This window comes from Eucyclogobius newberryi, unplaced genomic scaffold, assembly GCF_026437365.1.
Source record: "Eucyclogobius newberryi isolate DKJ021-1_F unplaced genomic scaffold, fEucNew1.0.hap1 SCAF_2, whole genome shotgun sequence".
NCBI classification, from domain to species: domain Eukaryota; kingdom Metazoa; phylum Chordata; class Actinopteri; order Gobiiformes; family Gobiidae; genus Eucyclogobius; species Eucyclogobius newberryi.
Genome location: NW_027315834.1, coordinates 4,799,279 through 4,825,652, shown reverse-complemented (window position 1 = coordinate 4,825,652; position 26,374 = coordinate 4,799,279). Strand labels below are relative to the sequence as shown.

At 40.3% G+C, this 26,374-nt stretch overlaps 1 protein-coding gene across 1 annotated transcript in view; it reads left to right on the top strand.

Annotated features, from left to right (window-relative positions):
- adipor2 (adiponectin receptor 2) overlaps window positions 1-25,935 on the top strand; it is a 44,033-nt gene extending 18,098 nt beyond the window's left edge. Inside the window, exons 3-8 of the mRNA XM_072453753.1 lie at window positions 17,194-17,376; window positions 21,131-21,302; window positions 22,341-22,527; window positions 23,546-23,733; window positions 24,622-24,815; window positions 24,993-25,935. Of these exons, the coding sequence (XP_072309854.1) occupies window positions 17,194-17,376; window positions 21,131-21,302; window positions 22,341-22,527; window positions 23,546-23,733; window positions 24,622-24,815; window positions 24,993-25,124 (1,056 nt within the window). The 3' untranslated portion in view covers window positions 25,125-25,935. The remainder of the gene's footprint in view (window positions 1-17,193; window positions 17,377-21,130; window positions 21,303-22,340; window positions 22,528-23,545; window positions 23,734-24,621; window positions 24,816-24,992) is intronic.
- The last annotated feature ends 439 nt before the right edge of the window (window positions 25,936-26,374 follow it).

Here is a 26,374-nt window from a genome sequence, read left to right as displayed (position 1 = left end):
ACATGCATGCTATTTTCAGTCTTGGATGAATTCTTTGTACATCCTTTACCTCATGTTAATAACAACATCTCTTTCCACACTGAATTGTGCATGTTCTTTTTCAATGGCTCTTGGCTCTCATGGATGATTCACGCAACAGTAATTAGCGGCACACTGTCACCAGGCTCCAGCTCCTGCCTTCGCGCCGCACTTCTCGTCTCTCCCGGATATTGAATAGTAGCGTGATTTTGCAAGGTCTAAAAATAAAAGCGAGTATTTGTAAGGCGGCTATGTTTCCTGGAAGCTTTGCCTAAAATGTGCATAAAGTGTGCTGTATCCTTGTGTTTAAAATAACATCCATTTGATATTATGGTAATGTAAGATGGCTTTGGTTTTATTCTAATTCAAGTACCACCTTAGAAACTTGAATCTAGCAGTGAAACTAATATCTGCCTCTACTTTATTTAAGTTTGTAAGTGGTAGCAATGTAACCATAACTGAATTATTGCGAAATTGTATTGTTAAAAGTCTCCATATGAAATTACAAGCTCTTTTGTTTAAGAGTATTGATTTGTTGCAGCAGTGGCTAAAAACAGAGGGTACTACATAGACCATGATCCTTTGCTCCATTTCAGTGCAGACAACATGAAGAAATAACTTGTAAAACACATTCAAACAATCTTGAATTAGATTATTTACATGAATGATTCCCAGCAAAGGCTGTTCAGGGCAGTTAAAAAGGACGTTAGCTCAGCCAAGAGGACAAAGGCAGTTTGCGGACTGGCATGTGTCCTTTTATTTTGGCAATTAAAGCTGCAAAGTTTTGGTGCTGAAAGTTTTTTCACACATGACGGTTCCAAGAACTGAGTCCTATTATCCCCAGTCCCTATTTAGTCAAAGGAACCACCCAGTCCCCCATGTGTGCATTCCCACAGTAACGGTGGTTTAAATATTCAATTTATTAATTTATTAATTAATTCATTAATTCGTTTTCTACTGCTTGTTCCCGTTAGGGGTCGCGGGTGACCGGAGCCTCTCCCAGTGACTTTGGGCCTTGGGCAAATATTAAATTTAGTAAAGAATATATCATCCTACTACTTTTGAGCTGTAAACCTGCATATACAGTAAAACAGATGCACAAAAGCTCAAACAAACAATTAAATTAAACATAAAACTAGGGCTGGGCAACGATTAAAATTTTTAATCGCATTATTTCCCTGATTAATCACGATTAATTGCATTTTTACGTGCATCAGCATTTTTATTCAGTAGCAGTTAAATAAAATATTAAGTATTCACTTGCCGCAAAATCCTGAGCCACAATCATTAAAGATGAACAGGCCACTTCAGAGGTAACGTCAGAAACATTGTAATCTCATTAAACATTAGACACTCAAAACACATTTTAGGAGCAGCAGAACCAGTCTAGTACCAAATGTCCCTAAACCAGAAAACACTTCAGTACAGTTTGTACTTTCTTAGAACTTGACACTAAAGCGCCATAATATTAGTTGTGCAAACAAACACTTAACCAGTGAAATAAAAATAAATACATTGTGTACATTTTAACTTAAACAGCTTATTGCCACTGCCAGGGCATTGAAAAGAACCAGAAAAGTTTGTAGATTCCTAAAACTGGGTGTTTTTTTAATCCTCTGCCCTAAACCAGTTGCTAAGGCACCAGATTATTCACGTTTTCATCTGATAAAGACACGCGCTGGGCCCTTCTCGCGGATCTCCCCAGCTACGGCGTCCGTCGGGACCTGCTCACGCGGGCCGCCCCGGCGGGCGGGACCTGCTCACGCGGGCCGCCCCGGCGGGCGGGACCTGCTCACGCGGGCCGCCCCGGCGGGCGGGACCTGCTCACGCGGGCCGCCCCGGCGGGACGGACCTGCTCACGCGGGACGCCCGGCGGGACGGACCTGCTCACGCGGGCCGCCCCGGCGGGACCTGCTCACGCGGGCCCCCGGCGTGTGGCCTCGGCTGGCGCCTAGCAGCTGACTTTGTAAAGTCAATAAACCAAAGCCATGGTCCAAGATTAAACTCCATTTACACCACGAGAAAAGCAGCACAGCACAACTCCACTGAGCATGTGCAGGACGACTCGGACGCACGTCTGCTGCTGAGTGTATTCTACGGACATGAGTCCGGGGCGTCGAGAACGCGCGTCCGGTGCGTTTGTCTTTCTAATGTACACGCGCTCAAATTCTGCGTCGGGCGCGATTCGGCCGCAGTGGTCTGTACGAGGCTTTAGAACTGGTGTGGACCAGGGGAATCCGACCTGCGTTAATGCGCGTTAAAATAATTGATCGCGTTGAATAAGTGATGAGTTAACGCGATAACGCGTTAACTTGCCCAGCCCTACATAAAACACAATTAATAAGTCCCTAAAAGGTGGTCCCTGTGCTTAGGTCCTACTCAAATGGGGACTCAAACTATAAAAAAGGTTCCTTCAGGGGGAAACATCCAATGCTAAAAAATGAGATGCCCCTGAAGGTCTCTAAGCCACAGACCTGACTTGTGTTTCCTGCTGTAGACTGGGACAAGAGCTCTGGCACGTTATTGTGAAAAAGGCAAATTCAGTTTAGCGCACAGGAGTCTTCTGTCCATTTAGATGTACTCGGTGTTTGCCCACAGTTTTTTCATTCTATATTGTGAAAAAGTGGAAATTGCAGCACACAATCTTAAAAACATTTACATTTTGTCTTTTTGAACAAAATTGTGAGTAAAAACAAATTAAGAGCAATTAGGCTGAAATTATTTAATATCCCAGATTAATATTTTTTTTAATTATTATTTTTGTTTACAATGTTAGAACTTTTAACTTAACGAAAGTGTGCTCCTTGCAATGGGTTTTAACTGGTTAATATCAGTATCTGCAAATATCGGTTTTGGCTCAAAAAAATCCATATCGGACCATCGCTAAGTAACATTACCCATTGGCCATTTTTGAACAGCACTACACATATCAATATGACGTTAAGCCCACACACTGAACGATCGAGCCACTTGCATCAAACATTTTGCGTAAAACTTTGGCAGTTCCAGTTTCACAACAGCAGCAGCGGCAGACGCTCGCGCCTTTGTGTGGAGACAAAGCTGCAGGCCGCCATTGTAGACTCTTTTGAAACATAATCATGTGCGTGCGAGCTATTGTTCGTCTCTTTACCTGCAGAAACCCAACCCGGAGACGGCGTATTGGACACCTAAGGGCTATCTGTCCCAAAGGCAAACGGTCCCGACGCCCTTTCTGCATTTTTAATCACGCTTCAGTGTTGTTTCTGTCACACATCCTGTCGTAAAGGCTGAAATGAGAGATGCAGGTTTTACATTTCTTCTTTAACCGTTAAGTTGGAGTCTTTTGCCGTCAATGGTACGTTAACCAGTTGCGTTAACACAGTGCTTTTTTGTTTTTTACATGATGAGTCGTAATTAGACCACAGTTCAAGAGTAAACTGTGCACAACACGGATGAGACTTGCTTTTTCTCCCCACTCGGCTTAAGTATAAAATGAAAATGTGCAAAATTCCAAGATTTGGCTTTTTTCCCAATTAGTATAACATGCCATAACTTCTTTGTTATGCCATTAATTACAACCTTTCACATGAAAAGTTGCTTGAGTTCTTCTATTAAGAGTATTTTTTAACTTCCTATAAGTTATCTGTCATTTCCCTATGCATCTACTTGCGTTGTAACACCAAAATTTCCCCATGTGTGGACAATAAAGGCATATCTTATCTTATCTTGGCATTATCACTCTGGAGATGTCGTGAGTTTTGTGCATCCTTGTTTACTTGGAAACGTAGGCAGACAGCATGAGGCCCATTTCTCTTGGATGCACTTCATTAGGTGAACAAAGATGCCGTTAAATCCCAGACCACTTAAAACGGCCGCTGAGGTGGCTTCCCGAATGTGTAATGTCTTTGAGGTACAATTAAGTTACTTTTACAGAACACTTAATTCAGTTGAAGTAACGAGGGCTATCTCAGGATGTATTAGTGTTTTCTGGGAGGTTCCTTTGTGATTCAATAAGTTCAACGATATATTTAGTGTTTCTGGAAAGGACAATATTAACATCAAAAGAAGGTTTCATTACTTTTTAGAGTGAATACATTTTGCTACTCATACAAGTAACTGTCCTAAGCTATCATTTGCCACCCATTTACTACTCTATTCTCAGACCCAAACCACAACAAGAAAAACAATATGGCTAATCAGATTATACTAATGGGGAAAAAGATACTCCTTACTTACTGTAAACAACTGGGAGTATTAGTCTCAGTATAGTTTACTACGGTACCACCTTCTGCAAACCTAAAGTTACAATCAGGAGACACGGTCTGCCAATAGTTTATGGGAAATGTCTGGCTGCAGCATTAGAATCCGCTGTGCCAGGCTGGCTTGTTTGCATATAATGCTTTTCATTGTGCATTTTTTGCATAATATTGGCCATTAATGTACACACATACTGTCACTTATGCCTGTTGTTACTTTTTGTTGCTATGATTCAACCACAATTTCCACGCATTATTATGGGCCACACGCACACAAAGTTACATCCCTAGGAAGGACATCATTACTGTGGCATAATTGTAACTTCTCATATGGTCGTCAAATTAACCATTGTAATACAGTATAATATAGTATGCAGCTACAATACATTGTCCTTGAAAAAACAAGGGAAATTCTTTTAAAACTTGAACAGTTGCCAGTTTGAAATTCTGGAGCCCACATCCTCTCTTTGTGAAGCAACCCTTTAATCCTCATGCTCATGTCCAGCCTCACTCCTCCTGCTGTGTACTGCTAAACGTTGCGGGCTGCAGGCTGTATAATTTTGATAAAGTCTCTCACCACACTGTATTATAAATAGCCGTGCCTTTGAGTTAACGCACTTCTCCTAAGGAGTCATTTTACTCTCGGCTTAAATACTGTCTCTTGTGTAATCTTTATCAAATGTCTTTACTGCCAAAAAAATGTCAAATTCTGAATTTTTTAAAAACTTTTATCGCAATATTTTCAACGTGTTTCATTCCATTTCTGACAAATTTCAGGTCAGTGTGGGTGACAAAAGTTAACTTATGTTTCCACCCAATTGTGTCAAAATATGTCTGTAAATGTCTTGGACTGTAAAAATAACCACACAAGTTCCAAAGTATCACATAAATACACCTCCTCTCTTAATGGAATATACTGGAAGACTGTTATTTTCATTTGTGTTTTCTATATACATTTTGTATTTAAGCAAATTGTCCGAGTTGGGCATCAGTATAGTGGCACACAGAGCCTGGCATATGTGTTGCTGCTGCTCCACCACAAGGCTTTACAATTGTCTTTTGGCATTGCAATTGGCAAATTAGCAATAGCCTAAAATGGGTCCATCAAGTAAATCAATCTAATCTTATTAAATAGTTTGACTTTAATAGTTCTCCCTTTTTACAGTCTCCAGTATCTCGAGTGTGTTTTCTATTTTCAAATGTCTTTCCATGTCTGCTATCTACCCCCCCCCCCCCCCAGCAGCATTGTGCAAGCATTAGTCACATGTTCTACCCCTGTATCCAAAAATGTGCTGAGGTCATAATGTCCAAGGGTTATACCGCCCCCTCCGGCACCCATCCTCTCTTCTGATTGGTCCGTCCTGTCTTGACTACACTCCCACTGGCTCGCAGTGGTTTCCCGGAGCCCGCCCATTGCCACGCTGCATGTGACTCTGTTTACATTCTGCCCAAAGCTTTGACATTTTTGCTCCCTCTCTTTCTCTCTCTTTCTCTTGCTTTAGACATTTGGCTGATTCACGAGCTGTAGAGCGCTGCGAAGTTTATTACACGTTTATTAAGACACAAGCTGATCCATGCATTTTGTAGAAAGGAGTTGTTTGTTTTGTGTGCATCGCTAATAGGCCCACGGGGAACAGTCTATATGTTTTGTAGTTGGCTGGCCTCATGGGACTTTGAAACAGTGGGAGCTCGTTTAATATTGAACTGTCTGGATTATTTTTTAAGGATGCATATTTATATTTTTTTAAGGATACATATTTACATTAAGGATACATATTTATATTCTACTAGCATTAGTCTATATATTTATATCTATTTTGTGTATGTATATATATATATATATATATATATAGATATAGATATAGATATAGATATAGATATAGATATAGATAGATATAGATAGATAGATAGATAGATAGATAGATAGATAGAGATATCTATCTCTATCTCTATCTCTGACACACACACACACACACACACACACACAAGAACTAAACTGGGACTAAACCTGAACTCAAGCAGGAGTAGTGCAAGTTTCAGGACTAAACTAGGCTCAAACCAGGACCAAATCAGGACAAATGTGACCGCTGCCTGAGCCTCTCCCTGGTCCACCCTGTGTGGCTTCTTTACCAAGGATCAGATCTATCACTGTCACCTCGCACAGGCTGTAATCTGAGTCTATGTTCAGGGCCGCCAAGGGTCAGTCACATGTAACACACTGTTACCATCAAAGGCAATCTTTAATCATTTTAACATGAGAGTTTAACTTTATTTACAATAGAGTTTTGGTTCCAAATGAAGTAAATCTGCTGTTTGTTAGCATTACATTTAGTGATGTAGTTGTATTAACCACTAAAAGTTCAATGCATTTAAAGGTGCACTACGTCAAATTTCCAGAAGCTTCCCGCTTGTCTCCAGAGATGTTATTGTTTTGCATAAAATGTTCCACTGTATGGCATTATCTATACAGCATATATTCAATTACAGGTGTTATTATTGCTGCATTCTTACTCTGAATAGTGTCGCCTATCCACAGATCTGATGTGTAACTTTGCTTGCTGGTGTCCAAAAAAGTTACATAGTGCTTCTTTAATAAACCCACATTCAATCAAATGTATCCTGAAATTGCACCTTACTTAATAATATTGCATAATTTAAAATGAGTTATGAAAGTGTATTTGTGTCACTGTAATGTAGGTACAGGACATAGTTCTGGATCACGGCCACCCTTTCCAGGAACATTGGCCCACTTTAGCCCCTCTTGTGGGTCGTGTTTCTAACAGTAGAATGTGTTGACATCCTTCTCTCAAATGGAGGCTTGACTATTATTTTGTATAGTTTTCTTAACTATGCAAAAAGGAAAATCTGCCAAGTGATCATTTAAGTTGATTACCACAAATCTAATTACATTACATTCTTGTTTCATTCATTTCATAAAGAGCTGCTCTGTCACATACGTTTCAACCACTTCAGGAGCAAATACAGACATGACAACATGGAGAAGAATAGGATGGTCAAATGGCCTAAGTTTGTATACCAGTAGTTTATCTGGAAATGCTAACATTAGCTGCAGGCTACATGCTACAGCAAAGCCAGCGGCGCCCGCTGTATTTGAACAATTCATTTACTTCTATAAGATAAACTCCATGTCAACAACCTACATTAAGACTCTGATGTGACTGATTTTGATTAGTTGTGCTTGAAATACCCATAATTCACTAAGAAACATTAAAAAGTTGAGTTTCCTATTGAATCAACGGAAAGTTTTGCACCACCATATGATGCGTTGCCGACTATATCTACATGATGGGCTTCTTTTGAACGTATTAAAGGCGGTATGGACGATTTTTCGGCGATTTGAGAACACAGGCGGAAGTGCGCATGCGCACTCCCCCGTGCGGACCGATACAACACACACGTGCGTTTGTTTATTAGCGCAACGGAGCGCATCGCATCTCTCGTCTCCCGTAGATTTCTGTCCACTTCTGCGTCAGCTCGAACTGTCTTTCTCCGTCTTCATTTTGCCCCGTACACTGAGGGAACTATATTATGATAGATCCATGCGCTTAGGCACGCGGAAACGTGGGGACGATCCTGACGCGGCTGCAGGTGAGCGGTAGGTGCGTTTTATGATTGATACGTGGCAGGACAAATGATTTATCCACGCCACGAGGAAATATGATAAAAAATTTGCTGAAAAAAACGTCCATACCACCTTTAAAGACAAACATGTTTACACTAAAATATTAAGCTGAACTTTGAATAAAATGATGTGACTAAATAAAAGCTAATAACATGCAGTTCAGTTGGAGCAGAGGGATGTTGTGATGTCATTTGTAAGGTTGGTTTGGCAGATTGAGCTTGGAGCATGCGTCAGCTGCTTTCAGACTTCAGTCCTCCACAGTCTGATGCTGCTGAGAGAAACATGCAGCAGCTGAAGTCGTTGGCAACAACATGAAAATCTGTGCAAACGGACAAGTTCCCACACACTTGTACTATCGCTGCAATATGTGAAAGAGAGATTCATTGGTTTTACATTAGCAGCAGGTGCGTTGGAGAAACGGTGCGTTGTGCTCGTGGCAGTTTAAAGCACATAAAAGGCCGTCACACTGGCTATTTGCAAAAAAAGGTGACATTTATTTTGGCAAAAATAGATATTCAGCTTCAAACCAATGATTAAGTTGGACTTTGCCAAGTCTAAACCAGGTCTAAAATGGGACCAACAACCTTGATTTGAGTAATTGTAAAACACGTTAGGACAGAAAATGGAATTTGTGTTGGCTGATATGGATTTTATTATAATTATGAACTTTAAAGTGCAAGTGACGGTTTCTAATGTTTTTCTAATTATTCCTTTGTCTGGTGGGATTTTCCCTGTGGTAATTATTTCTCATAATTTTATATCAGTCAAGTTGCAGTTTGTGACTAAAATTAGAAAACTATAAAAGTTTAAAATTACAGGAAGTAGAGCCGGGTTCTCAAACAGAATCCCTCTGTGATATCATCAATAACCAACAGTCCCTTCAAAATGTAGACAACTTACACACAACTGACACGTTTCTGAAATTTTAAATAATTTGACAAAATTAAGGCGTTACCCAATATTATCATTTGTCAATTATAACTGTTGTTTAAATTAGACAAGTTTTGGCCCTTGTTTACATTATTGTTGCTTGGTAACAGTTGTGGAATTACCTCATCCTGTCCAACCAGGAAGTACAGTTATAGACGTCACATACCGTTTTGTCCGGACTATAAGTCTTTGTTTTTTCATAGTTTTGGACTTATACTTATATTTATACTTGTATACTTATACTCCGGAGCAACTTATTTTATGATATTATTTGTTATTTTCACACTTGCAACCGCATTTCATACTCCAGTGCAACTTTTCGTCTCTATTATGCATTTTTTGGCTGGTGCGACTTATAGCCCGGTAAATACGATAAATTGTCAAACTGGTGGAAAATAGGGAACATTTTTGGTAAATTCTTAAACATAATCATATTCACTAGGTTTTAGTGAAACGTCATATGCACTTTAAACTGATTCAAGAGTCTCATGCATTCCAGAACATGTATGTAGAGGTCTGAACTACATCGGTACAAGGTTAACAGCTTTTTATACACTATAAGACAGGAAGATTTGTTTTGCAAGGAAAGTGTGTTTTATTGCAGCCCTTGCGATTTTTGAAATTGCAACTATTCATGGGTTTCAGTCTCGTGATTTGTTTGTGTTCACCACCACTTTGAAGACATCACACGCTGTTGCCTCTCTGCTGTTAGTCATGAAAAACATTGCATAAAACTGAAAATCAAAAGGGTTGATACATCAAGAAGACAGAAGTTCTGGGTTTTGATCCTCATCTATAACAAACTGTTGTGGACATTGACATCTAACAACTTGTTAAGAAAGCCCTTTGATTCATGAATTCAAATAGTGATTTCTATTGCAATACACCTTTTATTCTGATGCATTTTAATGAGTAAATACATTCATTTTTAACTTGCATTGAATTTGATCCCATTCTGAAAAAAATATGTCAAGAATTGGTAAAAGAGTCTTCTTTATGCAGCTTTACTGTTACACATTATTCCATCACACCCCTCATGATCCAAGGCCTTTGCATAATTGGATTGCTTAGTATTTCCCTGATATAAAGACATTGTAGAGGTCGGCTGCATCATAACCTTCCCTGACTCGAGGATGGTGAAGTGGGACTGCCTTCATTCAGTAAAGGGACCTCGTAAATCTTCTCGTTAGCAGATCGCTAATGCTAATGCGTCCTATTTATCTCCATCTGTGTCTCCCATTCATTTTAATAGAACAAGTGGGAACATGTGCGCGCCGATGATTTTCTGTCTCTGGGTTTAGTGCTGAACACTTTCTAAAACTTCAAGCTGTATTGTGTATTTTTCAGTGTAGTAAGCAGTTTGTTTTGTGAATGAAACTGCGACGAAACCCTGCACCGGTGATATCACACTGCAGAAAAGGTCGATCTGAGAAACTCAAATGTTGACTTAAAGCTGTGGTACGTGATTGTCACACAGCTAAAGGACAAAGCAGGTATTTCAATTTGTTCTAGTTGTCCTGACTCACATTAACAGCTGCATTCGGTTCTTACTCCCAGCTTGACGAGAACGAAAATACTTTATCATTACATGCGGTGTCCAGCGGTCTCATTTTGGTCACAAAGTCCTGCTTTTACAAATATACATTGAACCAGTTTTAAATCTTGCGCCCGACTGTTGGAGATTCTTTGGAGTAAATCTTGATTCTTATGTTGATCGACATGTTCTGTTGGTTTTAATGGTGTTATTTAGTATGAAGGATTTACATTGTTGTTATTATTCGTTTTTAGATGTTATTTTTGCAGTATTTTTTTCTCACTGGGGCTAATCTGAGGACAGCACATTGCAGCGTAGAGGACACACTTTATGGGCCCTCACGTGCACCGCCTCACGTACACTCTCGCACACGCGCTCTTTCACGTGCACAGTATTCATGGAGGGCGGCTAGGCTGTGGTCCACGGTGAGTTTGGTGACGTGTGGACATTACACAGAGGTTATTACTCCGAGGCTGCAGTGCGCGACACACTCTCATCTCGATTCCTCACATTACATTTCACACTGTACTCTAGACCGTTAACACTATGGTAACTTTACTTTTACCTCCTAGGTACAATTGTTTTGCTCTTGGAGTTGGCTTCCAGACATACATTATAAACAATGAATATATTATTAGCAACACGCACGCACACACACACACACACACACACACAGCTGGGACTTCAGGTTGGTGGACCTAACCGCTAAGCCACTGTTGTGAAATACAAGTTTACATGAAAGCCTAAGGTGCAACTTTGTAACTGAAAAAATACACTTGCAATAGCAGCAGACTGTCAAGACCTGACTAAGATAACGCATACGCTTTCTGAATGGAGTTCTACCCATCATGCATCTGGAATAGTTTGTGTTGTTATCGTACAGGAAGAGGAGGGACTCAGGAGTTTCAACCAATCACAGCAGCCCTGTGACATGCTTGCATATTAAAACAATGTCAGTTTTGGGTAAATTAATGTGTTATATCATACCTACCATTGTTTCCCCTTGTTACTTTTAAGCACATATTAATAAAATGTTTTGTCAGAAAAAAATATGCTTTCTGCTCCACACCAAAAGTTCTTCAAGATGAATTCTGGTGAATTTGAAAACTTCAAACAGTCCAGCTTGTAGTAGAGTTACTGTAAAATCACCACTTGCACATTTTTACACCACAGTATATATTTTAGTATATACTGTTATGTGTAGAGTATGTAACACTATTTAACTGGGGAATGGTTGCTTATAAATGGTGATATTATGACACTGATATCCACTAATACCCTGTGTTCCAAATTGATTTAGTACTGGGGTGCACGGTGGCAAAGGCGGTTAGCGCTCTTGCCTCCCAAGAAGGAGATCATGGGTTCGATTCCCGGACCAGACCAACATCACATGATCTCTCTGGGTGGAGTCTGCATGTTCTCCCCGTGTTACCGTGGGTTCTCTCCGGGTTCTCCGGCTTCCTCCCACCGTCCAAAGACATGCATGTGTTAGGTAAGATTGGTGACTCTAAATTGGCCCTAGTGAATGAATGTGAGCGTGAACTGTCTGTAATGTCTATGTCTCTGTGTTGGCCCTGTGACGAGTTGGCCACTGTCCAGGATGTACCCCGCCTAAGGCCCGAAGTCACTGGGATAGGCTCCAGTCACCCGCGACCCCGAAAGGGAACAAGCGGTAGAAAATGGATGGATGGATGGATGGATAGAGTACTATTTGAATATTATTGGAACAAACCTCCCAATGATAACAGATTTTTTTTTCCAAAATAAAAGCTTAAAACTATTCCAAATTATTATGCACAACAGAGTTTCAACCCATGTTATTATTGTAAAGAACTGAAAATGGTCATTTATTAAATTAGAAGCATTGGCAGGTCATAATACTGAAATGTGTGATTGAATTTCTTTGCAGGATGTCAGAATAGCCTCCCAGAGCTGCTTTCCCTCAAGGGAGAGATCTTGAGGATGCTCCAAAGCAGGGGCGCCCACACATTATCAGCTCACAAGCTACTTTTAGATCTGCCTCTAGATCTAATTTTTAATTATGTATGTAATATTAAACAGGTTTTTTTTTTTTTTAACCATAATTAGGCCATAAAAACACAATGTAGTTGTTCATTAATAGCCTAATATTGTTTATCATATACAAATGTGCAAATGTGACATTTGAGAGACTTAAATGTACAAGGAACAGTTCCCATTGACTTTTACAGCTAAATTGACCTTTGTTTGTCGGCATTGGCGCCATCCACAATACAAATAGGCACTGCTGCTTCTTTTTCAGGTTTATTTGATGAAACTCATGCCACACACTGCAACATTTTAGCCAGGTCTAATTCTCAATGTCCGTTCCGAGTTAAGCTTTCAGTCACAAACAATGCAACACACACACACACAAAACCTGCTATTCTTGCATAACTGTATCAACTCACATTGCAAAATAATAATGCATAATCAGGACAGTAGCTGCTGATAGCTAGCCTCAGGCACGCTTGCAGATGTTCATCAGTCATGGTCGAACCGTATTTGGACTTGATAATCTTCATGTGGGAAAAGGCTGATTCGCATAAATAGTTGGAATTGAAGAATGCAGTCAGGGAGGTGGCACATCTCCTCATGTTGGGGTACTTTTCCTCTGCAAGTAAGTTTCAGAATTGTCCCTGAGCCCTGGATTTTAGTTCAATGTCAGCTTATAGAGTCAAACTCATTCTCCACAACTGGCTCCAATAAAGCAAAGTCTTGAAAGCGTCTGTCAAACTTTCACAGACACTTCTCCATGTGCTCTGTGCAGCGTGCACTGTCAAGTTGTTCGCACGTCTTCTTCTGCATCTCCAGCTCTGACGCAACATTAAGTTTACCAAATCATGGCGCTGCAACTTTGAGGTCAGATGGCGCATCTTTCGTTTCAAAGCTTTAACTGAGCTGATCATATGAATAACAGATTTGTCTTTTCCTTGCAGCTCTACGTTAAGGTCATTCTGCATGTTGGTTGGATCGGTTAGAAAAACCGATAAGTCTAGAAGCCACTGTTCGTCATTTAGTTGGCTGTATTCTGCTTAGCTCTGAGTAAAAAGTTCCTTATTTCTGGACAGAGCTCCGAAATCTTTGCAGGAATTTCCCTCGACTAAGCCATCTCACGTCGGTGTGTAGCAACAACTCTGAGTGGTCGCTATCAGGCTTCTCCAGATGAGCACGAAACAGCCGTCTTTGAAGAGCTTTGGCGCAGATGAAACAGGCGATCTTTGTTGCCACATCCATTATCTTTCATGTTGAGCATTTTAGCGCATAACGCTTGTTGGTGTTTTATGCAGTGATGATTGAGAAAGTCTGGGAAAGCATCATCCGCTCTACACTTAGCAAAGAATCCATTTGTGCGGCCAACCATCGCGGGTGCTCCATCCGTGGTCATGGACACGAGCCCCCTCCTTGCTGACATTGCAGCCTTGTTGGGACATGGGGGCCGTCCACCAACCATCCATCTGGACCATCCATGCACGGCACTCATCAGTGAATGTTCGAAAATGAGTCTTAATGCATTTCTGTTCTCACTGGAGCAGGTTCTTCTCGTGAGCATTGGTTAAGGGCCGAATAGAAGGTGTATGTATAACTGCAAGCCTCTGGAGGATCCTGCACCTTGATGTTCGCGGGACTCCAGAGGCACCAGCAGCTTAACCCTTCTTAAGTTATTTTTCTTTTATTTGGACCTGACAAACTAATTGGCACAGGTGTCTGAGATTGATTCCACTGACCCAAAGAGTCCTGACACACAATACCATCCACGAGTTTCACTGGAAAACAAACAATGACCTATCCACCTTGTTCCAGAAGCCCGTCTGAGCGCCGCCATCATGGTATTGGTAACACGGGGCTAACAACCTCGTGAGGAAATACGGCATAAAGACAAAAAACTCTACACAGCATTTTGAAACATCCGCTTTGTAAACTTTTTTCTCTTTGAATAATCTATTTTACATTTTAACTTGAGCTACATTTAAGACCAAACCACTGGGCTAAATTCTCGCCTGGAAACTGAATAAAGATTGATTCAAAGCTTTAGAGTTGTAAATGTGTGGAGAGAGTGAGACAATGAAAGGAACGTGCAGAGACACACACGGTGGGAGAAGTATGTTATGGATTTATAATGCATGACTAACCCATTTTTAAGAAGGAGCAGAAGCACTGGTAGAAGAGCTCCGGAGTGACACCGGGTTTGCAAAGGCTTTTTGGACGGCCTGCACAATTTCTTGGCCTATATGTATAAGTTGGTTAGTTTTTAAGTTAGATTAGTTTAATTGCGGTCACAGGTATATTTGGACATGATTCCAGAAACGGTAACACTTTACTTGAAGGAACTAAAAGAGTGACACTTATGCTTTTTAGGCTTCATCTTTTTACCCTGCTGCTGTCATACGAGTGTGAAACTGTTCTTAATTAGTCAAAAGCAAAAGGAAACCGTACAATAACAGACACAAAGTACAATACAGTCATAAATTAAGGCTCGTGTTCACATTTATAATATAACTTTGTGAGTTCATAGCAACAATGAATCGGATTAATTGTAACAAAGGTTGTCTGTTAAAATTGTAATCATGTTTTTATATATTTGTATTGTTATGTCGACTATACAGACTTTAAAACACATGCGAAAACACCTTTACTACAAAAACTGGTATTATAAATCAAAATATCAAAAAAGACATAATTAGGATTTTTATCAATAGTACACTGAAGTCATAAATATCTAGAAGTCTTCAGTCACCATATTTCAGCCTTTTTTTGGTTCAAATGTATTTAATGCCTTAATGTTTAGTTAACTGATGCGAGAATTAATATTATGCTTTATTTTGTTTAATATTGTGATGTTAAATAGTATTTTGACTTTAATATATAGAATATAGAAATAAACCATGATTGATGAATACAAATAAGTACAATAGAAATAATCATTTTTATTAATTGATAATGGCGAACTAGTCGACCCGGGTCAAAGTTTGACTGTAGAAACCGATAGATTGCCAATGTTCTGACCTGATATAGTAGTGCACCGATATGGACATTTTAGGCCGATATCAATGTTATTGGAAACGCTTGGGCCGATAACTGATATTTTTTATACTTTGTTTGGTAGTTTTGAACACAAGAAAAACTATTGCTGTATTGTAAAATACGGATCAAATATATTTAAACTTTTTTTTAAAGTTAGAACTAGTGTTGGGTGAATATGCCCTGGAATACGTACGTGTTACGTTACTGCATTACTGTGATATAAAAGTACGCGTTAGTACTCTTGTGTTACCAATAATTAACATTATTGTGTATGACATATATTGTTTGTTGACAATCCCTTTGCCTTTAGATTAGACAGAGATAAAACCGAGAGAGATTAGACCGGCAGAGATTAGACCAAACCTAATGTGTTACTCATTCGCGTTATGTTCCTCATTACTTGAAAAAAGTGATTTGAGTACTCCTAACGTTTTACCAGCTAACGCGTTGCTAGAACACCTCCTACCCTTCATTTGGGGGGAAAAGAAAATATAGATGGATATAGATATAGATATAGATCGGATACAGACTATAATATGTGATTAAACATCTTATATACGTATATAAATGTCTATAGACGCACACACGCATACATATACTGATATCGGTGGTTTTTCAATGACATGAATATCGTCTGCTATCAAAACTGGGCCGATATATCGGAGCACCCCAGTAAATATCTTTGTCCACATTAAACATAAAATGTGTCATCAATTGTACCATGAATACATTGTGTGTATAATGAAAAGTATTCCCTTGTGCTGCGCATCATTCTAATAAGGCTGAGCAAAATAATATGTCTGTTTGCCGTAACCCGACCGACCCGGTATGAAACTAGCCGACTGAAAAAAAATAAATCAGCATTTTGTTGAAAAAACGTCAAAATCTTTTATTTTTCAATTATTTCGCCGACTTACCGACTGGTCTTTCCTAAACCGCCGTGTCTAATATTTGTATCATGTTGGTAAACCTATCTTTCATCCCAAAGGACTGGTAACCCACTGCGTATTCTTATTCAGTCCTCCACTTACGTCTGTAACGAAACCTAACGCGCTTAAAAGTCGTTATGTTACTTTATACAAGTTAGCTTTCCTCTTTCAGCTCCACTGAATTGTCCATAGGACATGTGTTTCTCTATCACGGTGTGAAATTTGACTTACGCAATGCACTCTGGGGTTGAAACACGCCCAGCAGTGTCATCACAACAAACATGGCGGCGCCCGTGTCCCCCGCATGTTCCCCCCGCTCGCCTTCGCTACCAAAATAAAGGATAACGACGTACAAAAGGTCGCTTGAAATATCTTAAAATCGTGAGATTTAGTCTCCTGATCGGGTTGATTGAGAAGTTTTCCGTCATTGACTGTTGAAGCCTGACCCCTGGTGGTCACTCCGAGTCAAAAAAGGGCAAAATTTGGATCTTTTTTTTTTTTTGCTTTCAAAGTAAAAAAAATAAGAATTTGCCTACCAACCGACCCACTTGAAAAATGTTGACTCGGGTTACAGTAAACAGACAATTGTAAAATGTATTTGGGGTAGTCTAATTTTTTGTTACCTTTTTAAATTCCGCACTGCTTTCAGACACATTTTTATGGCAGACATGTACTGCTTTTTATTTGTACGTGTACTTACTTTTACATCCAATTTCATCCATATACCTTTACACACAAAACTCCTTCCCGCTTAGGCAAAGGAAACATAATCTTTGTATTTTCTTTCATCTTTGTGGTGAAATGCATTGTTCGTTGGGCTGTGTGTCCTAAACCTGTGTGTTTGTGCTTGTTTTGTTTCAGAGTTTGTTGGACAGCGAGGAGCAGAAGAGAGAGGCAGAGCTGGATGACAGAGGAGCAGAGGAGGAGCCGGAGGAGCAGCCCGAGGAGGAGCAGAGGGCCAGCGGTGATGAAGGCTTCATGGGGATGACTCCTCTTCTGCAGGCCCACCACGCCATGGAGAAGATGGAGGAGTTTGTACACAAGGTGCGGCGCTAGAGGCAACGCTACAAGTACAGTCTGTTGGGGAAAAAGAGTTGACAGGGGACTTCAGTAAATATTAGTTCTCCATGGCTTTAATAATAAAAATAATAATGTTTTAATAAGGTTAAAAGCTTTAAAAAGTCTTTTAAATGGCCTATCATTCCTAAAACCAAGCTATTCACCTTATTTAGTTTAGGTTCATCTTTATTTGAAGGGACAATGTTGTGACAAAGCTTGTAAAAGACAAAGATGTCCCGCACCAGATTGTGCCAAGTAGACATGAATAAATGATAGAGTGCAAACAAAACACACTCGACAATAAGATCATTTCACAGTCCATATTCTGACACAAATACACTCACGCACAGCCACAAAGTACTTACATAAGCATAATGAGTATATATGACCTACCAGTTTAGCTTTGCACTATTAAAACAGTCCATAATTACATTGGATAGCTACAGACCAGTCAGAGCAGAGCTGCTTCAGACAGTTCCAGTTGATCAGGTTTAAGCCAACATCCCCGACACATTCAGTGCTTTGGGAGTCCTAATAATGTAGAGTGCCTGTGGGAGGGAGCCTCAGACAGCACGGCCAGTCACACAACATGCAGAGTCTTGTACATGGAAACAAACAATGCTTAACACCCACAATGCTTTGCTGCTGGTGGGATGATGAGGTCCTTATGGAGACAGCATGATAAAGGTGTAGAAGATTACTATAAGTGACAAAGTGTTTTGTGTCATGGTCCAGGGCCAAACAAACCAATGTTTTTATAAGACACAATCTAAATCATACCCGAATTATACTTTTTAATCATGAGGCTGGTCTCAGCGTTTCACAAATTTGTGTTTAAGGAATTCCAAGTTTACATAAGTTACATTTTTTATACGTATAACATCAAATATTATTTTTGTAAATTTTTTCTAAGAAAGTTTAATTATTTCTTAAATCTAAATACAGTAGCCTATTCTAAATCCCTGTTGGCTATCATTTACATCCATTTCATAATAAATCTTTATTGTTCAGGTCACATGTTTCAAGTAAATGCTCAAGACCAACAGGCTTGGTGGGGTTCACGGCCCTTCAGTGCCGCTTGCGGGTGTAACTGGCTCTGATGGTGACAGCTGTAGCTGGGCTTGGCCTGGGGTTCACCAGTGTTCTGTAATAACTTGGTGGAAGTATTGCACTGCACCGCTCTGACAGCACTAACTGTAAACTCAAATAGTGTATAGTATAATTATTTTACGAACATTTCACATCTGCCTGATAATTAAACCTCCACTAATACGTTTGAAGACATTGTTTTAACACATTTATGTTGGATTGCTGTTTAATCATCACTTTTCTTTACTTTCATCCTTTCTTTCTGAAAAAAAGTATCTTCTCTCATTTCTTCCTCCTCATCTCTTCCTCCTCTTTCACTCTCTCACGCTTTCCTCCCCTTCTCACCTACTCTCTTCTTTCATCCAGTCTTTGTTTAAAAAAATTGTCTTCCTCTTTTCCCCTGCTCTCTCTCTCTCTCTCTCCTTTCTTTCTTTCTTTCTCTCTTTCTCTCTCTCTTCTCTCTTCTCCTTCTACCCTCTTCTCTTCAGGTCTCATTTGACACAGTCGCTCCTCTGGCTCGTCTCTTCTTGCGACAAACGTCATGAGAAACGACCTATGGCCATCTCGATCACTAATGTGGGCAAATGTTTAGGGCAAATGTCTGTGTAAAATAGTGTTGGCGACTCCGCATGTGCGCAAAGCAAATCAAAAACATAATGTGGAAAGGTAGTTGACAGACCAGGACATTGCACAATACATATAAAACCAGCGATGGCGAAGCGTATTTTCATCTGTAGTCCCTGGGCAGAGGCAAAGTGAGAGTAATAAACTATATAATGGCCTAAGTTGGCTCACACTGTGTAATATTATAAGGTTCTTTCTGTAACTCTGCCTGTTGCGTGGATTGGCCTTTAAAGCTGTCCAATCTAGACGTCGTGCAATGGCAAGAAGCCATTGCGGGTGACTGCAATGGCCATGTCCCATACAGTTGCCGTGACAATTATGTCATCGGCGTCACTAATGATGATGTCACCCAGTCACCAACATTCTGCCACTGTAAACAGGGGGGGTCTACAGAAGAATGTCTGAAACAAGAAGTCTGAAGAATAAAGTCTGAGATGCACAACTACAGTATCCTAGTAACACAAGGATTGTATCCTAGTAACACAAGGATTGTATCCTAGTAACACAAGGATTGTATCCTAGTAACACAAGGATTGTATCAAAGGATTGTATCCTAGTGTTACCGCCATAAAACAGCAAAGAAGAAGAGATTGGGAAACAATTTTAACGATGATCCCATCAGACAAAGATTCTTTATCAAATTAACTTTGACTGACGAAATCACAAAAGATGCGACGTAGGAAACTTGCCAGAACATGGGTTGGTATGAAATAATACTAAAGATCTAAAAGAACTAAGAGTGGCCGTGTATTACATTACACAGTAACTCAATGGTTCTCACCTTCCTCCTTGCTGCACTGCCGCTCCTGCCACACTGCCGCTCCTGCCACACTGCCGCTCCTGCCACACTGCCGCTCCTGCCACACTGCCGCTCCTGCCACACGATCGCTCCTGCCACACGGTCGCTCCTGCCACACGGTCGGGCCCTTGGTTCAACATACATGTGTAGGGGACTTTAGCATCATTTATATTGCTAAACTATAGTCAGATATGTCTCATGAACTGAAGGTGAGGGGCATTGACTCGTGCATCTTGGCTCCTGGGGCTGCCACCTTTAGGTGGAACTTGGTCCACATGCCTTCAGTGAATCTTACCCCTCACCCTTCTCCATGTGGCTCTGAGAGCTCTCCAGTCACTGCTTTGCCCCTAAAACTCTACGGAGAGAAGGGCGTGCTAACCAGTGCTCAGGCTCTTTTAGTCAGCTATACGAATATATATAGTTATATATAATGTTAATACTGATGTGCAGATTCGGTTGTGTTTTTCATGATTTGAGCAGAATGCACTCTGCGTCAGTGTGCGCAGTGGAGCCAATCTTCAATTGAGCGTCGTGAAGCGCCTGCTGAATTTGAGGAGACGCACAAGTGCATGATGGATCCTCCGAGGTTTTCCTTCCGCAGTGCCACAAACACGTGTTGCTGTTTGGCAGACGGGAGTGGCACCTGTGCGCTTGAAGAGACAAATCCAATGCGCTCCACATAAAGGCTCAGCACGCACATGTGTCAAACAGATGTTCATCGTTTGAAGCCCTGAACACGAGCATGACTTACAAACTTGTGCGCGTGCGACTTACAAATGTGGGACTTAAGAAAGAGCCCTTACTTTTAAAAAAGATATGCTAATGGAACTTTGTGGGCTCAGTACAAATCCGATGACCCTTCAAGACACACTTTTAGGTCTTGATTAAAACGACGAGCTTTTAAACATGTTAAAACAATCATAAATCATCACCAGACTCATTTTGACCATCTAATCGCGTACAACTGGGTGCTTACATTCGCTTGTCAGGAGCCCGCTACTTTGGTACTTTGGTATTTATCTCCTCTATTTAATTCCCTCTGCAGCCAGTAGATGGAGTTTTACCACAATTTCTAACGTGGGAAATGCCTGAGTGATATGACATTATTGGTGCTTTTTGTGTAAAAGAGCATGTTTTAAGTCCAAGAGCAACAAAAAAAAAAGCACGATATTTGTCTTAATTATGGCGCTGACTTTCTCTGCTGCTGTTACCCTCTTCAACCACCAGGTGTGGGAGGGGCGCTGGCGAGTCATACCCCACGACGTGCTGCCCGATTGGCTGAAGGACAATGACTTCCTGCTCCATGGACACCGGCCGCCCATGCCGTCATTCCGCGCCTGCTTCAAAAGTATTTTCAGAATCCACACGGAGACTGGGAACATCTGGACACATCTGCTCGGTACGACAATGTACTCTCAATAATACAAGCATCAATCATACATGTCGCTTTTGGAGTTTATCTATACATCGGACGCACTTTCCGCATAACATAAGTGCATAACGTAATACAAAGTGCATTACAGTCATTGAAATGAATGAAGTCGCATTTTGACATTTGCTTTCAAATGTAAAGTGCATTATATATAGAATATAGTATTATTAAAATGCATACAAATAACAATACAAATGCAGATATTCACAAACAATAGTTACTTGGATTGAGATTTTCCTCTTCCAAATGTGTTCTAAAAGTTATGAGTTTCCATAAGAGCTGCAGTCGTGGGAAAGAGGAAAAATGAGCTGTTTCATTGAGTCTGGACCTGCCACTCAAGTCCTGCTTATTCTGTGCTGCCCTCTAGTGGTCAGTCTAGGGTCAGTCTGAAGAAGTGAGACGTGTGGACAAATCTGCTGTTATTATTCACTCAAACATTCATGTAGGCAACAGTATTGACTATAAAATGTGCTTTTATTATGGTCTTAAGATATCAACTCACCCCTTACAATCAGTCTAATAAATAAAATATGAATTATTAAATTAATAAAGACAAGGCACTGCAGGTGAATAGGAAAAATGTAATTGAATTTAGAGATATCACATGAATGTAAGTGAAAAATGCATTATACGTTTTTCATCAAGTCGTGGTTTCATATAGAAGTAAGACATTTTCATTGTGTAATAACGGCCAAATATGAACATATAATATTAAAACTTGAATTGGAATTATATCTTAACAAATCCGTCTACACAAACTGTCCAAATCTTGTTCAGTCCAAGATTGTACAGTTTGGTGTGTGTAGGTGCTACTTTAAGGGCGGATCTTTGTTTGTTTCTTTTGAGCCTTTTGAAGTTACAATGTCCCAGAGAACTATTTGGATGAAGTGGATTCAATAAACCATCTTTAGGTGCAGTTTGGACCATGAAGGTGAAACAGGTTCCGGGTTCTTCCTGTCGTGTCCTGCCTTGGCCACGTTTCATCTCTCTCCCTCGTGTCCGCAGGCTGCTTGTTCTTCCTGTGCCTGGGCCTCATGTACATGTTCAGGCCCAACATGTCCTTCGTGGCTCCGGTCCAGGAGAAGGTCGTGATCGGGATGTTCTTCCTGGGAGCGATCCTGTGCCTGTCCTTCTCCTGGCTCTTCCACACAGTCTACTGCCACTCTGAGGGCGTCTCCAGAGTCTTCTCCAAGTCAGTCTCACCTTCTGAGCACTCGCTCCATCCAAACTCCTGTTATCACTATTACCATCACCACCACTTTACACGCTTCCAAATAGAACTGCAAACACCCATTTGTTTTGGTTGTCCACTAGTCAAACCCTTTTTTCTTCTTCAAAGAGAAGGTTGTATGTATATTATTGGGGGAGATCAGAAATGTTGCTCAAATAAAACTTTTTTTATTTTTTTATATATATTTTTTTAATAGTCATCTACTCTCAACTAGTCAATTAATCGTTGTTGTATTCACATTTTTGAACGTTTTATTACATCAAGCGATTTCTGACATGTGTTTGTAGTCTTTGTATAATTTAGAGTACATTTTATTTATGTTCTTGTCCATCTTTAGGACAGTTTTTAAGAGACAGAATTGTGTCAAATTGACTTTTTCTGAGCTTTTCACCATGTTTTAACATTGTTCTTCAAAAATATAGCTGGAGTTGCATTTATCTTCATTCACACTAGTTTGATGAATCCTGTTCAGAACGTTCTCTCTCTCATGACAAAAGCACTTTGTTCTGAATGTCCCTGATGTGGCTCTGATCTTCTGTGCTCTTTTAATGCATATAAATCATCTCCAGACTTAAATCACCATCACTACAACTGTGTCCTTACATTAGCACGTCGGGGCAATTTTCATTCATATGTTTGAGTTTGAGCGCATTATTAGGAAAATGCTCTGTTCCAGCTTGTGATGTCATCAAGTTGACACACCAGAATAACTTTTTTCAATATTTTAGTTTTATTCATACATTTTCTACTGTTGGGGGCTGCGCGTGACTGGAGCCTATCCCAGGGACTTTGAGGCAGAGTGCATCTTGGGAAGGGGCCAGCTCATCAGAGTTAACATGGAGACATAGAGAGAGACACTGACATCACAAGTCGGAAGAACACAGGGTTTGTGTGAATGAAACGACACAACTCCAGGTGTGTTTTTGTTGAACGCTCTGGGCTGTGCGGTCGGTGAATGTGGCTCTTTTCTCCTGCACAGACTGGACTACAGCGGCATCGCCTTCCTCATCATGGGCTCGTTCGTGCCCTGGTTGTATTACTCGTTCTGGTGCTCTCCTCAGCCCTGCCTCATTTACCTCCTCGTCATCATCGTGCTGGGGCTCGCCGCCATCTTAGTCTCTCAGTGTGACTTCTTTTCCACGCCGCAGTACAGAGCTGTCCGTGCAGGTACAGCCAAAGAGCATTTCACCTTCAAATGTGCACTAACTTTGTGACCATGTCTTTCCATACACATTAAACTGGCTTCTCTTTTCATAGAGACAGCAGGTAAACCAGGCTAATTTACTCTTTTATAAAGCCTCCGTAAGCACAAAGCGTGGCATTTGCACTCTTATGTCGAGTTCAGACCACGGCGTCCCAGTTGGACACCTGTACATTTGAAGACACACGTCAGAAACATAAACTCTCCAGCAGGCGAGTGTCCAGGGCGTCCAGCGCGTGTGCAGTGGAGGAGTTGTATTTCCCGGCGTCGCTGTTCTCTTGGTGCGATGGCAGTTCAGCTTGAGAGTGGCTTTGGTGTATTCACTTTATAAAGCCCAAAAATGGAGACGATGGCCTCAGCGTTTGTCTGGGTCCAGACGGCGTTTGTCCTTCCATAGAATGAAGTGCGTAGGTGTGTAATCTCTAAAAGGTTTCCTCGCCGTGTTGACCGCCAAAAGTTCAGCTTTGTTTAACTTCTACGTCGGCCGCTTGGCGTTCAGGGAGTCTGATATTTAAATGCTGCTCGGACGCACTGCACAGACTTTGAATATAAACTCAGTGTAAACGCTCCTTTATAAATAAGGCCCAGAGGCGACATGTTGCACAAGATGTAGCTTAATGCCCCATCATGGAACCTGGCAAAGCATCTCCATGGAGACACTCCAACACAAATGCACCTTTAATGCCTTGATATGAACACTAAACATAAACATGACATTAATGTTGTTAACCATCTCGGCTAGAAGTTCCATATTCATACTTTTAAAACATTAGTATTCAGCTGCTGTTTTGAAATGAGTAATAAGTCATGTGGGTGTGTCTTCTGTGGGTGTGTCCTCTGTGGGTGTGTCTCAGGGGTGTTTGTGGGCCTGGGTCTCTCTGGAGTGGTCCCCACGCTGCACTTTGTGATCAGTGAGGGTCTGATCAAAGCCACCACCATGGGGCAGGTGGGCTGGCTCTTCCTCATGGCCACGCTCTACATCACCGGCGCCGGCCTTTACGCCGCTCGCATCCCAGAGAGATTCTTCCCCGGCAAATGTGACATCTGGGTACGCCACTTTCAGCTCTCTCTCTATCTATCGCTCTATCGCTCTATCGCTCTATCTATCTATCTCTCTATCTATCTCTCTCTATCTCTCTCTATCTCTCTCTATCTCTCTCTATCTAGATATAATTTGAAAAACAAGAATATATCTCTTAAATAACGATGTTTTCTCGTGTTGCAGTTTCACTCTCATCAGTTGTTCCACATTTTGGTCGTGGCCGGAGCGTTTGTTCATTTCCACGGCGTCTCAAACCTGCAGGAGTTTCGTTACACGGTGGGAGCGGTCTGCACGGAGGACGGCCACAACCTTTGATCTTTAACCCACCAGAACACGTCCTCCGGAACGTCCTCCGGAACATATCCACCATAAAGTGCTGACAAAGCGGCGCTGGAGGCCTAAAGCTCCGCCTCCAAACCGCTGTGACTCGTCCAATCGCAGGTGTCGCGCCGTCAACGCCTCGTTTGGTTCAACTTTTCCACAAATGTTGATTTTCTGATGTGGAGGAAGAATTGAGATTTGATAAAGTCCCGTTATGGTAAAGATGAACAGCGTTGGACTCATGAGCTTCATTCAGAATCTAGTCACTTTTAGGTAGAACAAAAAAGTTTATTGTAAATAAGATTTCTACATTTTTTGGGGTATAGATTTCTATAAAATACAAAAACACAAAAATTATGTTACGATTGAGTAATGGAACTTGTGCTTTTGGTGAGGGCAGTGGCAGATTGAGGTGGTATTAAAAAAGTGGAAAATGAAAGGTGCACTATGTTACTTTTCTGCAGCTCGTCTCCATGGAGATGTTACTGCTCTGCCTGGAATGTTCCATAGTATGGCATTACATGTATTTATTGTCCATTTAAGCGTTTTTCATGGAAATGGATACATTTAATGCCATTTTTAATTATTGGTTTAAGTAATAAACCAAATATTTTAGAAAGTCACCCAAGATCTCCCAAAACCTCCCAAGACTTTTTATGCACAACAATCTCAATTACTCTACGGAGTAATTATGAACTCATGATTGAACATATATAATCATGATCGCATAGATGGATGGCACAACCCTAAACTGTGGAACATTTCAGTCAAGGTTTCCATGGAGACCAGACACCAGGAAAGTGACCAAAAAAAGTTAAAAGAAATATATATATATATTATATTTTGTGTGTATGTATGTATATATATGATATATATATATATATATATATATATATATATATATATATATATATCATATGATATATATATATATATATATCATATGATATATATATATCATATGATATATATATATATATATATATATATATCATATGATATATATATATATATATCATATGATATATATATATATATATATATATATATATATATCATATGATATATATATATATCATATGATATATATATATCATATGATATATATCATATTATATATATATATATATATATATATATATATATATATCTATATCATATGATATATATATATATCATATGATATATATATATCATATGATATATATATATATCATATATATATATATATATATATATATATA